General features: G+C 40.5%; 1 protein-coding gene across 2 annotated transcripts in view; it reads right to left on the bottom strand.

Moving 5' to 3' along the window:
* Positions 1-856: 856 nt before the first annotated feature.
* Positions 857-15,589, bottom strand: part of SH3GL3 (SH3 domain containing GRB2 like 3, endophilin A3) — a 50,239-nt gene continuing 35,506 nt past the window's right edge. For both annotated transcript variants that reach the window (XM_039722901.1, XM_039722902.1), the window contains 8 exons: positions 13,502-13,570; positions 12,839-12,911; positions 12,227-12,370; positions 11,432-11,565; positions 9,888-10,046; positions 6,998-7,101; positions 5,646-5,773; positions 857-1,652 (listed from right to left, as the gene is read on the bottom strand). In XM_039722901.1, the coding sequence (XP_039578835.1) occupies positions 1,447-1,652; positions 5,646-5,773; positions 6,998-7,101; positions 9,888-10,046; positions 11,432-11,565; positions 12,227-12,370; positions 12,839-12,911; positions 13,502-13,570 (1,017 nt within the window). In that variant the 3' untranslated portion in view covers positions 857-1,446. The remainder of the gene's footprint in view (positions 1,653-5,645; positions 5,774-6,997; positions 7,102-9,887; positions 10,047-11,431; positions 11,566-12,226; positions 12,371-12,838; positions 12,912-13,501; positions 13,571-15,589) is intronic.

Below are 15,589 nucleotides of genomic sequence, written 5' to 3'. Positions count from 1 at the left end.
GCTGCTGCTCTAACTTTGCTGTATTTATCTTTATTTCTTAAAACTTTTTTAACTATTGAAGATATTTTTCATGTATATAAAAGCACTCTTGGATTTAAATATTTGCAGATTAAATAATAAAGGTCTGTCTGTTCAATGATTTCTGTTGAGTGGTTCAAAAGACTTTGAAGTAATAAAACTGGTGATTCTAGGGCTGGCAGAGTGAAGAAACCTTCAGCAATGTACTCTGCTCTCCTGTTCATCACTTACTTCAACTGCAGCTGAACTGCTATGAGCTTAAGAGGAATCTTCAGTAGACAACTTCCCTGTAAAAAATTCAGCTCTCTTCTCAGAAATTTGTCTTGTATGCAAAAAACTGGCATCCTTCTCCAGGGCTGCTCACTTTGGTCACTACTACCTTACAAAGTGATTCTATCTGCATTGGGATAAGTACTTCTGATGCCAGACTTCTTCCTTAATTTTGAGGCTTTTCTTTATGTTTTTAGTTATTATGTGTCTTTTCATCACTGTCTATTCTTCTTTTTCTTCCTTTCCATCCCTTTCAACTAACTATAAGAATATATACTCACCCCTTTGGAGTGCTCTACAAACCCTATGGAACTAGCAGCAGTTTGTACTTAGTTCCAAGGACCTTCTCTCTTTTCCTTCTGCTAGAAAAAGATGTTAACAGACGTAAATGCAAAACAAGCAATAGAGAAGTAGCAAGATTATTAAAATTGCAGGGCAGAGTTGTCATAAAACTAATACTTTCTTTATTCATGCATTGTTTTTGTCACTGAAAGCTGATCTATTCAGCAAAAGTGGCCTCCTGCTCAAACAAGTGCCAGAACCATCAGTACAGAAGCAGCAACCACTCTTCTTATCCCACAGAAATATTTATTCAGTTTGGTCAGTAAATTATACCAATTTTCAATGCTGAGAACTTGTACTTAGTACAACATCATCTTAATATTGACAACAACCACTTTGCCTTTTGTCAACATACAATGCAAAAGAGGAATTAACTTGTTCACAATAAATTATGGTGTGATAGATGAAAACAGCTCAAGGACATCAGTAACTTAGGAACTAGTTACAGTTAGCTTCACTAACAGTATTTTTTAAAATGGTTTTCAATGGTAAAATCATTGCAGCCAAAGATAAAAAACCCCACATACAATAATAGCAAGGAAATGCGTTTTTGGAGCAACAGTGAGCTACCAGTAAACACTTCATACAGTGATCTTCAAGGCACAAAGCAAAAAAACTGGGTATGGGTTTTTTTGCAGGTTGACAAATCAGGGAAGGTGAAATTTTTTTGAATATAAAATAAATACATTTTAAAAAGACGCATACAAAAGTCAGTAAGTCAGTCAAATAGCAAGGCTTTCACAGAATGCCACACTGACAGAACATTTGTGAATCCATTTCAGTCATGAAATCATGTTCACAGCTCGAATGACACGATCACTGAGGCAAGGGAACTATCACTTCAACATAATTAATGGGGAAGAAGCCAGACTCTCCATTTAACATCCCCTCATACCAATTCTCATCAATCTGATTGGTCAAAGTTATGATGTCCCCTTCCTTAAATCCAAGCTCGCCTTCATTTTCTGGCTCAAAGTCATAGAGAGCTTGGCAGCAAGGCTGATCCATGTGCACTGAAGAACCTGCCCCAGTGACAGAAAAAACAACCACATTAATTGAGCTTCACAGCACCCCACCAGCCCCTAAGCACAAAACAAGGGGTCACAAATGCAGCCCTGCTGTCATGTCAACAGCAACAGCTTTTCCATTGCTTTTATTCATTAGCATCTGGTGCTTCTACATATAAAATGCAAGACTAGTGACAATAAGTTTAATACATAATTGTTCCTTTAAGTTCAGATGCTACTCCTCTTTCATTCTTAGCTGCCTTCCCTCTCCAAAGGATGTTTATCTCCATCTGCAGGTTTGAGTAATCAGCTGTCAAACCCCATGTGCTCTCTGTGGAGCAGCTGCCACAGGAATCGGAAGGGCAGGAGTGGAGGAAGCAGAAAAGTCAACAGGGGAAATGACAAGGAATTCTTTAAACAAATGGCACTGCAGCCATTGGTCCTGTGAACACCTACCAGGGGCAGGGGCTCCTGCTCTGTCCTACAGAGCCCTGCAGCCTGAGGCACAGCCCTGGATTTTCACACCACATGTGCTGTGGTAGGAGTGAGGTTCCACCCTGACCTGAGCAGTGACAGTTCTGGGTTACTGCTCCCTGAGCTCGTGTGCTCCACTCCTTTATTTTACACATCCTCCATCTGAACTAGGGCAAAGGCTCTGGTAGGAACAAAGGCACCTCACCTGTCAAATTACTTTAGGGATGAAAACAGTTTTCTGATACACTATGTATTCTCATGATTTGCAATGTTTATCCTAAAAAAGATCTTAAGTTCAAATCACCCTTAAACATTTAAAAAAGTTAACCTTGTTAACTTGTTAATGCAGTAAGTACCTTTTTTTAAGATATTCTTATGGAGGAGTATTAATTAGCTTGGACTGGTGGTACCTATATATATGTAACATTTGTATTTATGAATAATTAGAATACATTTTATTAGAATAATGATGTTCAAATTGTAAAGGTCAGCTCTGTGATCAAGGACTAGTCCATGGTTCCACTGTAGTTCAGCCATAACAGATTTTTTAACAACATATGTCATGTATCCAAGTAAAAGTCTGGTAATTTGAAATATATTTATATATTATATTCTTAAAATGAAGAACAGGAGAAAAAGCTTAATGCTGCTGTCTTGTAAAGAGGAGTACCACACCTTATAGCATGACACCTCTGGAACACTAGTACTTATATTTAAATTATTTATTTCGTCTTATTTGGAACATTGCAGCAATACTCAAATATTCCAGTCTTGAGTCTCCCAGCTATCCTTTTTTACTGGGTAAACATGCAACTGGTAATGCAATACAGATATAACAGCTAAAATGTGGAAAATGCATTATAACTTGTTAATCATGGTAACACATAGGAAACTATTAAAGAGTAACTGCTCAGGAATTTTCTAGACAAAGGAATTAGAAGTCTCTAAAGGAAACCAGCTGAGACCCAGTAGTGATCACCCAGAATAAACAGACAGGTGAAAGCATCTTTTTAACTGACAATAATACAATTGGGGGCAATATCTGCTGTGGAAACTGGAAAGTAGGAATAGCTTTTCTCTTTTGTGGGTATATTTTACCCTTGATAGCAACAGAAGAGAGCTTTTATTTATAACAATGGAAGAGAAGTGCCAACAGAGACTAAGTAAACCTTCCCAGAGCAGCACTCTCACCATGCCAAGCTCATCCTCTGGAAGGTGCAGGGTAGTGGCAAAGTCCTACAAGAACCAGCTGCATTAGAGCTGCTCTAATACACTGGTACAGGTGAAAGCTTGGTGTCATATATTTGCTGAAGGACTCCATGCAGAAAAAGAGATGATGAGCCAGCTGCCCAGCACAAATGGACTGATTGTGTTTAAAAATAGCAGGGTTATTTTCAGCCTTTGCCAAGGTAGAAGCGGTACCAGCTCCCTGGAGCTGTCAGCAGCAGAAGGCGCCGGTCGCGGTCATGGACAGCGCTGCTGCCTGCAGCGCCTGCCCCGAGGGGGCTGATTTGTCACTGCAGGCCAGTTCATTTCTGACAGTGAGCTACCTGATCAGAGATGGAGCACATTTGGTTCATTTTAAGCTCCAAAGAACTGCAAAGAAACGTCTGGCAGCCTGGGAAGGTTTTTAAATAATGGCCACAGCGAGCACAAGCAGCTTCACTGCAGGCTGTAGGATCAGTCAAAGTCTTCATTAGAGTCAGGCAGCTGCTGCTACTGTGTAATGCAGTGAGACAAAGCTTCCATGACAAAGGTAAGGGGGCAGCACTGCCTGACACTCTGCAACACACACTGCTTAACATCACAGAACTGCTGGCACCACTCCAGCCTTTTGCTGTCTACTTGCACAAATGTTGCAGAGATTTCAGCTAAATAAATTGCACTCTTCTATTTCTGCCAACGGGGTTTATGTTAATTTGTGACTCCATATGCACCTCCTTTATTTCTCTAGTTTACATCTCTCTCACAGTCAAAAAAGAACTGTCATTAATTTCCAGACCACTCAGATCTGGACAGCACAAAATCAGGGTAAACAAGAAGCTGTCTGTGATTCCTGGAGTGTTACAGGATGAAACCAAAATGCCATTCAATGATGGTGTGGGTTTTTTGTTTATTTTCCCCAAAGGGAGGGTGTTACTGCCTGTACCTGCATCTACTCTGCCTTCCATATCACACTGTGTACATCAGGTAGCAAGACAGTACTTTAATAATCACAAACTGGAAGCTTCTAAGGTAATTAATTCCAGTTTCCCTCATAGCTGAAGTGAGTAAACACTTAGATGCTTATGCTAAATTCCAGCATGTGGCAACCAGATCCATATATTTCATATCATAGTCAAACCTGACAAACAAACTCAGTGAAAAGCATGATGTAATACAGCAATTGAAGAGTTCTAAAATGAGCCAGATGATGCTCACAGCTGCAGCTCATTAATGAGGATAACAATGAATTAGAAATAGAGAATTTTTTATCTGCATTTACTCAAAGCAGCCAAATAACTCGCAACAACACAAAAATTAAGTTTATGTGAATCTAGCCCTGCAAAAGTGTGTGAGTCCTAAGTAGTAAATAATCCTCATATGTTAGAGACTATACAAAGGAAAACAGTATTTCTGCTCCAAGAAGCTGATAGTTGAAAAACTATTGTGGAACATGGGAGAAGTCATTTCCATGCTCAGAACTGTACCATGGCAGTTGTGCTGAATGTGTCACATCTGGCTCTGAACTGCCCTACAGATCTCCATGGCTTTGCTGAGTACCAAGACACTACTTACCCTGAGGGACACTATCAGGGAAATTAAAGATCTGCATTTTGACAGGTTCAGTATGGAAGTGGGCTCATCTCATCATACAATGTAGTTATCAAGGAGACAGGGCAAAATAATTTTATTCATGAGATGAGGAAAAGCTGTTTTGATGTGTAACATTACTGATTGTTACTAACACAACTTTCAAAAGTTGCCTTTTTTATGAAATCAGTGCCTTACCAAAGAAAAGGGTCCTAAGCCTCCACCTAAAGTACCTAAAGTACTTCAGTTCATACTTTGTTGCATAATTTAGGGGATAGTAAAGTTATAAGATGGTAAAAACAGTAAGGGTGGGAGTCATCTCTGAATTTTACATAGCTAATATTTGAGATCCTGTACATTTATGCTCTGACACTGTGGAGAAAAATTAGCACCTGGAGATACTCCAGACTGTGCTCAAACACACCCACTGCAGGCATCTGCCTTTGCAAGAAATGAACTGTTTTCTTCAAGTGCCTCTCCCTCTCTCTCCTCCCACCCTCAGTGGCAATTCAGAGACCTAAAAGACCAAGGAGAATGCCACACCTAAATTTCAGATGGTGAGAGTCTGTTGAGAGGAACCCTGATTCACAGCTCTGTTTTGAAATCTGGGAAGCGATCTGGAGTCAGATGCACTGATACTGATGCCTGATGGATCCATTGTTCTCATGGTACCAGAAATACCTCAAGCAACAATTTGGCAAAACATCTAGAGACACATTAATTCTCTGGTGACAGACTCACCTGATGATTTTATGGAAGAACTATAGGCAATCCCATTGTGCTGCTGATTATCACCAATTTCCAGAGTTGTAGTTATTACAGGCTTTGGCTTAAATTCACGCTTAGGCCGACTAGATGCTACATTTATTCTGTAACACAGAGAAGCAGAAAGAGGTTTACTTGCGAAGAAAGAAGGAAGAAATACTTACAGAACTTAAGCTCAAGTAAAGTACTTTGCTGTTTTAAAGGTGAAGTAAGAAAATCTTCTGCTGGTTGTGGTTTTACGCTTCTTTTGGTTGGTTTGTGTTTTGGTTTTATGGTGTTGGGTTTGGTTTTTTGGTTGGTTGGTTTGTTTGGGGGGGGAGTGTGTTTTTACTAAAAGCTGCTCAATTCTCATGCAATACTTGAATTTCAACAAGTCCCTAATTTATTTAAAACTTTGGTCCTGCTGACAAAGGCATAAAGCTTAACATCCTGAGTCTGAGAAGTGATGAGCACCCACAGCTGCCACTGAGTTCAGCATAAGTTGCAGGAATGAGTTCCCTGGAAAGCTCAACTGTAAATGACATATGGAGAAACATATCCAGGACAGAGGTCCAGGGACTGCATCTCACACACAGCCTTTTTATTAGGGAATACAGGAAAAAAAACAGCCAGCAAAACTGTCTAGTACGTATCCCTTGCTGTGTGTGCCCCAGGAGAGAGCTCCTTGTCCCCCTGCCCCCCCAGCTGGGAGGGCACAGGGTGCCTGCAGACACAGCTGCCCTCATGCCAATGCTCACAGCCCCCACAGCCACCCTGAGCTGAAAGCCTCAAACAGTTCTCCTGACCCTGCCTACAGCACAGCAACACTCAGGTCCCTGGTGACCTGAGTGACACACCAGTGACAGCATTTCCCCCTTTCCTTAGGATGACACAAAGTACCTGAGCCTTTCTTATGTGTATTAAGCACAGCTCTGTTCCTGGCCAGCTGGCTGGTTCCTTACTGTGCTGTAGAATTTTGTTATACCCCTTAATCTCAATAAAAACAGGCCAACTTTCAAGCAAATCCTCCAAAACACAACTCAAAGTATGCAAGTTGAAATAAACCTCTAAACAAAGAGAGGCTGTCCCATGAACCACCACAGATGGGAGAGACTCTGCACACACTCAGAGCTCCCTGGGCAGATCCTGTGTTACATTAAAGTCTCCCAGCACAGCAAGGAGCTGCCAGGTGGCAGGGGTTTAAAGCCATGGAGCTCAGTCTGGCACAAAGCACAGCAAATGTGCATCTGGGAGGTGGTGCTACAAGATTTGTTGCTTCAGTGACTTTCCAACATTGTGAACCTCAGCTGCAGAAGAGGTTCAGCATTTTCTGAGGGGTTCTGTCTTACCGGTTTTGCAGCTTGCTCTGCAGGTCCTCCAGAATTTCTGTGGATTGTTTATGGTAATCTAGTGCTGCTTCTACAAACACAGCCAACTGGCTGACTTGTTCTACCTGAAAGACAGAGGAAAATAGTTGTAAGGGCTCTGCAGTACATTCAGCAGAAGGAAAAACAAACAGATCATTTAAAACAGACCTGGTATCTCAAAAGACCACAGTACCTTGCAGAGGTTATTGGAAAAGAGCACATGTGATTCTATCAAAGAAACTGCCAGTTGGAAACTGAACAAAACTGAGGTGTAACTTCTCGTTCACTAACTCAGGGCTGGGTCCTTGAGTCATTTCCTTTCACAATGTGCAAATCCCTTCTGCTTTCAACTTCCAAGCCAGCTGTCTGTCAACACCCAAGCCCAAAACATTAAAGAGGACATGACCCCTCAGCAGGTGAAAGTGGAGCTTTTCTGATCAATGCTGGAAGAAATTACACTCTGACAGCTCTTATGACTCAGACCCATTAGTGTTTATTATCAATGTTTACAAAGTGCAGTTCTGAAATGATCTGGACTTACCTCACTAGATGGCAGCATTTAAAAACTGATAAATGAAGCATGATTTATCTACTTGGATTTAAAACATATTAGCCAATCATTCAAAAATATGAATGATGAGGAAAGGGAGAATGTGAAGGAGAAACACAAAACAAAATATTTTTATTCATGAAGTAACAAATAATCTCATTCCCCTAACACAAGCTGAAAAGTTCAAGCTGTATGGGGTATGGAGCAGTTACAGATATTTGTCTTCTTCAAGACAACATTAAGAAGACAGACCCCAAGAAGTCTGACATCTTTCCATTCCATCATGATGTCTTCAGACATTGGATCATAAGAAAATATCTGAGTAAACTTTCTACAAATGTTTTATGGACCCATGGCAGTTTTGTGTTACACTTTGTCTGCTTTTACTCAGTTAAAAAGATCATGAAAAATTCTGCCAGGACTATAAGAGAGCCAAACACTGTCACATAGCACAAAGAAATTAAATGCACAGAACCAAACCAACAGCTGAGACAATCCCATCACAGTCAGAAGAGAGTAATATAAACAGCTGAGGACAACACACAAAGTGCCTGGGGTTTGGATGTGCGGTCAGAGAAAATGGATAAAGGACTGTACAAACAAGAGAACTAAGAGCTAGGAGAAATATGGAATTCTGGATTAGGAGAAGAGAGAGAGAAAGAGAGACTGGGAAAGAGCCAGAGAAACTTGAAGGACTAAAAGCTACTTAGGAAGATGAACCTGGGACTGGTTGTGTGGGAATGGCAGAAAGATGGATCTGATAAGAAGTGAATGCAACAGTGTCAATGTGGGAGGTCTGGAGCTGGCTGTGCAAAAACCTGAGAAAGGTGGGGATCAGGATTGAGCCTGGGAAAGGCACCTGGCAAGATGGCTGGGAACCAGAGCTCAGAGAACAGACTTCAGGGCAAGAAGACCAAGAGAGGGAAACACTTGGGGAACTGGAAATGATCAGAAGGAGATGATTGCAGTTAAGATCTCCACAAACACAGTGAGACCATTTGGGGTTAGACAACAAGGCTATAATGAGAAGTTTTGGGAGGACAGACTGGGTCTGGAGGGGGAAGATCACAGAGTTTTATTTAAACAGAAAAAATTGGAAATGGGTACAGAAAAAACTTCAGAGGGATATCCAGTTCACCCCTTCCCAAAGGCAGAATTACCTACACTAGAATGCATAACTCATCTGTTTTCTAGTGGCCTAAACCAGTTGAATTCCTGCACTCTTTTATCCTTCCTTTGGTGCTCTGACTAATGATAAACAGCACCTGAAACATTTCTCAGCTGCCCATGCAAGACAGAATTGCTAAACACACATCCACTGCAACCAGGCAACTGGTAGAGCCTACAGTGGAACAGTGCTGAAATTGTTGATAAGAGCATGTTCCAGCTTTTTCTGCCCTCATTAACTTACACTGGTAAAACAGCAAGAGGCTTAACTGCCTTTCACTAAACACTGCTGTAACAAATGTGTCCCACTAACAAACAGTTCAGGAGCTCCAGGCTAGGTGTGCAGAGAGAGAGAAGCTGCTTGCAGTTAAATCTTTCCACTTCATAGCTCCTCACTGTTGCAGTTTGCTCACAGAAGACAGCACACTTTTTACTTTGTGTGTTTTCTGTGATGCTGCATCGACAGGAGAAGACAGAACTGTGGAATAGGCCCAAATAGGTCCAGGTCTCTTTTCCTACAATTCCATGATTACGCAGGAGAAAGCACATCCTGCTATTCCTCTGTGTGTGGACAGAAGAGAGGATTATCCTGAATGGCCACAGCTGCTCCTTATTTAGACATAATTTCATGATGGACTTGGACTCTGAGCCAAAGTCCACATATCTGAGCCCAAGCCACAAACTCACTCTATGGACTCTGCAGAGCCAAAGAGTAATAGTAATGATTTTCCGAGGTAAAATCATTCAGAGACTCCACATCAGCAGGGAAGTTTTGACTGTAAGTGAGCTAAAATTCGGAAACCTCAGAGGGTACATGCCCTTGCTTAGATTTTCAGCAGCAGGTCTTGACCACAAAAGTTTCACAACCTTCACTCTCTCACCGACCAAGCTGCATTTTACTCTCAGCTAGTCCTACTTGGCTACTCTGTGGCCATCTTGTCTGAGTCATTGTATCTCCAGAATAAATTCTTGAGTTCTCCCATTCTCTGCCGTGCATTATGTTCTTCTCTGACAGGGGATTTTAAATCGGGAAGAAGCAAGAGTTTCTGCTTTCAGACCTTACCTCCTGTGAAGGATGGGAGTGGTTTTAACCAATCCCACACATTTGCCCCTCAAGGATGTACTGCAGCAAACAAAGATGCAGCACAGACTTACATCATTTTCTAAGAAATTGAACATGCTTCTTTCAGCCAGTTCCTTTGACTCTTCAAACTTTTCTACTGCTTGTTTAACTTCTTCATCTGGTATCTTTCCAAAACGCTTTTTTTTATAATCATAATCCAAGCGGCGCCCTTCCAGTTTCTTCAAGTGATGCTAAAAGAGACAGAACATTTATGAGAAGGACCAAATGGGACATGCCCAAACAAACACATTGTGATCTCAGGAAATATCACCAATGGATGAAAATATATGCAGACTTAAAGAAATACAAGGCTCAGAGATTTCTACAGTCCACCCCTATGACCCCAGGCAGCACCAGGTAAGTGTAGGGTCACATACACGAGTGAAATTTTAAATAAAGAGCCCTTTGGTAGCACTTGGGGTACTGGCAGCCTTGATTTGCCTATTTTAGACATCCACATCATGGACTTCATTAAATGTGCAACAATACAGATTCTCTGAGCTGCGGAGAGAAGCAGGATCCAACTTAAATATTTGTGTGTCACCATATTCTACATGTAATTCAATTTTACATCTTGAATTATCTGCAATATGACAACTAAAAGTTAAAGGGTTGTATTCTCCTCATAAAGCAGTGCTCCAAAATCTCTTGTGTTCTTCCTGTCCTTGTTATGTATCAACTTGACACTTCCATCTGATAAAACTACACAAGCTTTTCTGTTGCCAAAATCCCGGGACTGACAGACTCACAGAATGGACTCAAAGTGACAGTACAAAATGCTCATTACAGCTAACATCAAACAATTTCTTTTCATCAGCTCAGAAGAACACAACTGAAAACAGCTATGCTTCAAACGAGACAGCTACAGACATTACTGCTATCTTTTTGCTATGCTTTCCACATCCATTTATGTGTAAACAAGTAAAATAACTTTCATTTCTGCATTTCATCAGGGTTTTAACTTGCTTATTACCCAAATCCATTGGAATCAACAGACTCAGACAAAGACTGCCTGGATTTCTTTGAATTGTCACATTGCAAATAAAAACACTGAAAAACTTAACTCTAAAGGTTAAAAATGTGTTCTCTAGTATCCTGTATTTTTTCCTATAGTGGCATATGGCACTTCAACATTTTATGACACTATTCAGATCATTCTGTGTTTGCCCTGAAAAGCCTTTTTTAACAGTTATATTCATTCTCCATTATAAACAGCTTTAGGCTGACAGAGATGGTAAGATAGGATAATCACTGGCAGTAAATCACAGCCCACTCACATGTTCATAAGCATTAATAAAAATGTTCATTAAAATAAATCAGAAGAAAAATAAAGAATATAATTCTCTTCACTATGCTTGTACAGTCAGTACAAGCAATATAGCAAATTGAGTAAGTCAGACAAGGCAGAAATAGCCCAGCATTCATCCTAAGAAGATTTTGTCACTATTTTGCTAGACAGAAAATCTATTACAACAAAATTTATTTACCTTATTGCTTTCAATAAAAATATCTCGGAGAAGTAGGGTTGATTTGGCGCTGATTATTGCTAAGTGAAGCTCTACCCTGGAAAACTTACCCCAATCTCTTTTAAATCTTTGTCCTGCAACAACTGAAGAGGATCAATAAAATTTTGTTTGACATTAATATCAAGAGAGTCCTTCACTTCTGCCATTTGCTTCATGCTCTCACCAGCATCCAGTAGTGCAAGGCCTGTGGTAAAGAATAGGCTCTTATATCTCAAGATATGTAAAAGCAGAAAATTTGTCTTTGAAAACAGCCATTTCAAATAGGTATCTTTGTATCTGCTGCAGTCCCTTAAAGAGTAAAAAAGAAAATGCAAGCTATGCTTGTTCTCTATACAAAACTGGAACTAGAAAATCTTTGTTCTGAATTACATTTTGGGTTTTTTTTCCCCAACAGATATCAGAGGAAAAAAAATTTCCCCCTACTGTACATAAGTCATTACAAAAAAAAACCAAACAAACAATCCAGTATTACTGTTTATTTCTTTCCACAAGAATTTTTCCCTTAGTTTACTTCTCAAATTGAGTAGAGCCATTTTTATATAAAAGTTAAAAGAAATAAACTGCATTTAAGAATCACCATAAATTATTCAGGTTTGGCAACTTAGAAACTAAAATTCTTAGTAACAGGGATGATCAGCCAGCATCTCTAACAGTGTTATCAAACCCACCTGCAACAGAGGCAGACAAATGCAGGAGCATTCTCCTTCTGAGCTGTATCAACCATCCCCTGATCCCTGCACTAAACTTTCCTTCTTACCTGAGTGGCCAACTACACAGGCAATGTCAGTAACACTTTGCAAAGGACTTTATGCTGAAATATTGGCAGAGGAGATGCACCAACTCACCAAACATAGAATCATCGCCCAGCTCTCTGCCATACCGTATCATGCAGTCTCCCAGGAGTCCCTCTGTCTGGGGGTAGCCTGTGGTTTTAACTTGTCCTCTGATCTTTGACATAGTGTTCAGCATTCCCAGCTTGGCCCTGTATGCTAAGAGGGACATAGAAAAAAATTAATTTTAAAACTAATCTATTTAAAGCAATACGTTTTTTCTCAAGCAAAGCCACGAAGCTCATCTCAGACTGGTGGTTTTTTTGTTGTCAGTACCTCATAGTCCAAAGCTGAAAAAAGATTCCATTCAACAATATGGGTCATATGAAACTAGTTTTTATTCCCAACTAAAAAAGCATCATTTCTCCAGGCAAATATTTACGGACACTCACATTCCTTTGAACAGTCCTGGCTGTGAGCTCCTTGATTAGAAATAATGCAGAAAGCAAATGCAGGATAAAAGCACAGCCAAAGCCAACTTTCTCTCCCTCTTGCTTAGAAGAACTTTGCAGAACTCCACACATAAACCTCACAATGATGACCTAATTAGCTTTTATTTGCCTAAAATTAATTTCCAAGTAATAAACAATGTCCATCAAAATCCAACAGCTATTGTTCCTACCCTACCTGGATTTGGCTGAAGGTACTCCGTGGATTTGGACAGGAGCTCTGTTACAGCTTTATTAGTAACATCAATTTTCTGAAAAAGAAAAGTCTACTATGAACATTAAAAATAATCACATAACAATTGTAAAAGCAGAAACTGGCACTAACATTGTTTAATTTGCAACACAATTCATCCATGGATAGCAAACATGTCCATTTCATGTAAACTTCTGAACATGGATTTAAACTAAAAGATATGATCTTTTACCAGGAGAAAATCTGGCCCATGTAGTCAGATTTTTATCATTAATTTTATCAGATGGAAAGGCTTTGAGATATTTACACTCCCACAGAGCCAGGGGAAGGCTCCTCTATGCTCTGCCCCTTCTTGGAGGAATTTCTCTTCACTGTCGAGAGGTGTCAGTGGAACCTGATCCTCTGCTCAAACAGCCTCTGTGGGTGTCTCTCCTCCCTTGGCTGAGCTGACAAGGCTCAAGGACAAATTTGCATTTATCCTTTTATCTTTCTGTTTGGAAGCACATTATAAGGTTTCCTCCCACAGGTAAATCTACAATACCATTCAATCACTTGAAACATGAAGTATTTTTGATTTTGCAATAGCTTAATATTGAAACATTGAAATAACGAAATATTGAAAATATTGAATAATGTGACTTTTCTTACCCTTTCCATCTCTTGAAATTCCTCATCTAACTTTGTTCCTTCTGCTCCACTTATTTTTTCACTGAATAGCTGTAAAAAGATAAATGTAATACACAAAAAAGGTATTGCTATTTAATTACTATTATTTAATTATTTATTAATAAATATCTCAGAGTTACAGGATTAGATTAGATTTCCAGATTAGAAAATAGCCAGCATCCATTTGAGGTAACTGCGCAGGACAAAAGTAAACAGTCTTGGAAATTAAGCCCTCCCTTCAAGAATACTAATTTAGAACAAGCAAACAAAAAAAATATTTCTCATGCTTGAAGAGTTTATACTCTACAGGCATGACCTACACTGCAGATTTCAGCACAGGGACCAGAGTCTGACTGCAGGTAAATCCACAGTAACCTTTCCAAGTGTGTCTCTGCAGCTTTGTACTTCTGAGAGCCTTCTGTATGCCAGCAGGCTCAGGGATGTAAGTCCCATTCCTGCTGGAGTTGTGTGCAATTCTGTGGAAGGAACAGACTCGTGAAAATGCTTCACTGTGACTCACCTGTGAGACTGAGCACCTTTATGATCAAAACAAAAAATGCCAGGTGTTCTTCAAAAACCCGAAGCACCAGTTTCAGATCTATTCCAGTAAACCTTCCGAAAAGGCTAAAAGTTAACCAACTTTGGTGTGAAAACTCCAGGCTGTCAGACCTGACTGTGGTCCTCACTGAGTAAATCATGGCCAGGAATAAGCCACCGAGCAGAACTCTGCCATCTGCTTCTTGCAGTGCATGGTACCTGCACTGTGACAACATGAAAGGAAAGCCAGATCTTTACCCAGTGTGAAACAGCCTTTGAAAGCCTCGATCCCTCCACTACAACAGTGATTTAACACATATTCAACATTACATTCCTTCAAAAATACCTAACAGTTCTCTGTTTTAATTGGCTTTTATCACTGAAACTGTAACAGATAATGTGAAATCCAGGCCTAGCTCACTGACTGCTGCTGTTCCCCAAACCTGTCCCCAATAAAGTGTTTTGTTTGTCCTCAGCACCTTCTAAATGGGAATTCATCTCACTGAATTAGAAGGGCCTTGGGGACTTGCATAACCTGAAAATGGGTCAGGGCTCTCAGCAGTGCAATGGTTCCCTGTTCTCAGCACAGCACAGGTGAGGGGGGAGGACACTGCCCTGCCAAAAAGCAGCAAGGAGCTGATGAAGCAGAGCTGGGAGCTCAGCAGTGGCTGACCTTGCACCAGTATCACTGCTACCACACAGAGAACAGTCCTGCTTAAGGGAAAATGTGAGTTCAAAGAGAGACGTACAGCTAATTATTGCTATTGGCTTTACAGCAGCACTCACAATCTTCATGCTTAATATGCCAAGCAGCACACACACTTGTCAGGATCATTTCTCTTCCAGAGCACTGACAGAACAAGCACAAAATCAGATAAAACAGATGGAAAAGCCCAAGTACCAGTGAGCTCCTGTGGGTCATCATCCTGCTGCTGTAAGACATGAGAGCAGAGAAGTGACCTGAGGTTACACGTGGAGCAGGACACTGCCCTGGTCTCTGCAGGAGTGTCTGAGTCCTTGAGCAGACAGAGAAAGGTACACGACAAGGCTGCATGAAAAGCAGGAATTCCTGTCAGGAATTCTGCAGCTCCTCCACTGTAACAGTTTCTGTCTCCTTTCTGTGCACTGTTAATTCCAAAAATAATCAATGCCATTTTCCACAGCCTCACACATGTCTTCTTTCTCCAGCAGGCAAGGAAGAGATCTGTGGTTTCCCAAAAGCCTTTTCTGAGCACAGTGGGGGAATTACCCTGCTCAGGTTTAAGTTACAAAACCCACATTCAGTAGCAGCCCATAGCTGTCCCATTACAGATAATCCATTTATATGATGGTGAAAAACAAACCTAATGAAGTAATGTGATTGTTTGACTGTGAAAGTGTAATCAATAATAAAATTCTAAATCTATTTTGCAGTGATTTGTGGACACAACTCCTCAGAGCCAGCCAGGGGATCTGCAGACACTCTGAAGAAAACCTAACACACACCTACACCTGGGAAAAAAAGTACTGATCATAAGAAAAAAATTAAGTGTT

The sequence above is a fragment of the Passer montanus genome, unplaced genomic scaffold (genome assembly GCF_014805655.1).
Source record: "Passer montanus isolate IOZ18808 unplaced genomic scaffold, ASM1480565v1 scaffold5, whole genome shotgun sequence".
Taxonomy (NCBI): domain Eukaryota; kingdom Metazoa; phylum Chordata; class Aves; order Passeriformes; family Passeridae; genus Passer; species Passer montanus.
The sequence above is the reverse complement of the archived record's forward strand: the minus strand, read 5'-3'. Positions and strand labels throughout refer to the sequence as shown.